General features: G+C 39.2%; 1 protein-coding gene across 1 annotated transcript in view; it reads right to left on the bottom strand.

The window, feature by feature from the left end:
• The window catches only part of LOC104534564 (glycosyltransferase-like domain-containing protein 1), a gene marked incomplete at both ends in the record, with an annotated part of 30,809 nt that extends 28,488 nt beyond the window's left edge, over positions 1-2,321 (bottom strand). The window contains one exon of the mRNA XM_010187094.1: positions 2,288-2,321. Coding sequence (XP_010185396.1) covers positions 2,288-2,321 — 34 coding nt within the window. The remainder of the gene's footprint in view (positions 1-2,287) is intronic.
• Between the last annotated feature and the right edge of the window lie 179 nt (positions 2,322-2,500).

Raw genomic sequence — 2,500 nt, 5'->3', positions numbered from 1 at the left:
TGGAAGTGGATCTTCTTACCCAACTATCCCTGCCTGATTTCTGAAAAAATTAATCACAAATTAGAAAAATAAAAAACAACAAACCACCTACACCTAGGAGGAAAGGATTGTGTTATACATCCGTTCATAGGATAAAAGCAACCATCTCCCTGTTTTTTCACAGGTGTCAGTAATGAACACTGAGGTGGGGAAACTGAGGCAAAGCTGCTCATGACCTTCCTGAGGTACCACAGAAAACAGCAGATGTCACTGGCTCTTCCAGCTGATGACCAAGCTGCAGAAAACCTTTCCCAACAACAGGATGCGTTTGCACAGAGATACTGAGGCCACTGAACTCATATTTGTAATACACAAAGTGTAACATTTTACGCAGCTCTAGTTTTACTATTTGATTTAAAGTAATAATGAATTGCGGTCCTTGCCCAGGAAACACTCGAGTGAAGCCCCTTCATTCAAACACGACTCTTCTAAATTAACATGGAGAGGACTACGTGCATGGCCACTGTGGGATTCTCTCTCTAAATGCCTGCCTGTACCTCAAGTTAATTTACCCAAGTATTACTTACACGCCTTTCAGTGTGATTATGGTTCTCCCAGATAAGTAGAGACATTTAAATTTTCCTTTTCCTTTTAATTTCCAAATGTTTACACACTGTAGCCTGTTTGTTGAACTGTTTACTAAAGCCAGCACTTGCTCCACTGTATCAACCTCCTCCTCAGTTCCTCAGAGTTTTACTCCACCAGCATCAGAGCTCGTTTCTGGGCTGTGAACAAACTGCTCCCTTCCCTCTTTGTCAAAACAAATATTCCTAAATGCCGGAATCACCCACTTCACCCTGCAGCTGAGCACCTCAAATGGAAAAAAGACCCTTTTTCTTCAAAATCACTACCAGAATATAAACACGCACACACTACATGAGCTTGAGACAGGTTCCCAAACAAGCCCGTGTTAAACCATATCTCCTTGACTGAGCCACCCTCAGATTCTCAGAGATTAAATGTATAAATTCAGTGTGGCCAGATTCCATACATATATGTTTTTAACAGTTAAGACAGCTTTTTGACAGTCTAAGCTGAATTATAGACCCAAAACTGGCTGGTGGTGGCTCCTCCTAAATAAGGCCACACACCCATGAGGATATACTTTTGTATAATTACACACGGGGAAAAGCTGGAGGAGAAATAGGTTGAGGGATTTGCTCTAAACCACCAAGTCTGTGACTGAATTGAGAGGGCTTGACCAAACCAAATTTAACTAACAGATTTGGAGAAATCACTGCCGTTAAGAAGAATTGCTGGATGTGCGAGAGGTCAGACTACCTATGCAGGCTGAATCCCCTGCCTGTCTTTAATCTCCCGGCCAATCATCCACTCAATGCACCATTTCTATTTCTGATGAGGTTTTTCTTCTTAGTTTGCAGCCCTTATAAATCTGATCCGTCATTGCAGAATTTCTAATAATATGAGATAAAACTTCACCGATCTCTCTCTGGAATAAACTATTTAATATCCTTTATTTAAGACATGTGTGTGCAATCAATTCTGTGGTATTTACTTGTATTACACACACAGTATTCATCATCTTGACAATTTTTTAAAGTTTTAGAACACCATTTCACTTAACAGTTTAAAAAAAAAAAAAGGAAGATTTATTTGATGGTTAACTCTGGAACAAGTTATCTGCATTAACTTCCATTGTTTTGGCATAAAGTAGTTCTGTGTATTTTACTAACAACAGTGGAGACATGATAAAGGATGTAGGCAGAGCGCCATAAACAGCTCTCACTGCAACCTACAGTGTTCCTGCAAAAGCAGTAATTTTTTGGCCTTTGATTGGAAGTTGTCTCTGTGCTCAGCCCCTTGGATTTTACTAAACACAACCACGTATAAAAACCTTGTACCTGAATATAGCAATTTTAACTGCGGAAAGACCATTGTAAATCATATGTAGTATAAACTTGTCCATATGATTGGAATGATATAATGGATATTGTAGTCCCTAACCACTAGCTAATGTTCTTTATGACACTTAAATAAATGACCTGAAAATAAACTAATAACAACACGAGCTCTTCTAAACCTGCTCATGTGCATTTCCCAAAAGCATGCTGGGGAAAGACAGTGTCTAGTTAGCACATTTTTTCTGTTTACATTTTTGCTCCAGCTATTCTATTTTTCCTCTTCCAGACTCACATTAATTCTTCTTTTCTGCCACCTTCCAGACAGAGTCATCTCTCCATCAAGTACCTGCCCAGATCTCGGTCAGTTATGAACATCAAGGGCTTACAGGACTTCTACATCACCATCCAGGAGTCTATAACCTGGAGGAAAAAGGGAAAAAAAAAAAGTGCTCGAGTATTTTATTTGGAGCCAGCAGCTACGCCCACAAAGATCATCAAAGTTTTTTAAATCCCTATCTAAATTTCAGAAGATTCAAATTATTACAAATTGCAAGTTTTTTCTAACACTTTCATCACTGATCTGGATGAGGGGATTGAGT

This window comes from Mesitornis unicolor, unplaced genomic scaffold (genome assembly GCF_000695765.1).
Source record: "Mesitornis unicolor isolate BGI_N332 unplaced genomic scaffold, ASM69576v1 scaffold38276, whole genome shotgun sequence".
Lineage (NCBI taxonomy): Eukaryota > Metazoa > Chordata > Aves > Mesitornithiformes > Mesitornithidae > Mesitornis > Mesitornis unicolor.
The sequence above is the reverse complement of the archived record's forward strand: the minus strand, read 5'-3'. Positions and strand labels throughout refer to the sequence as shown.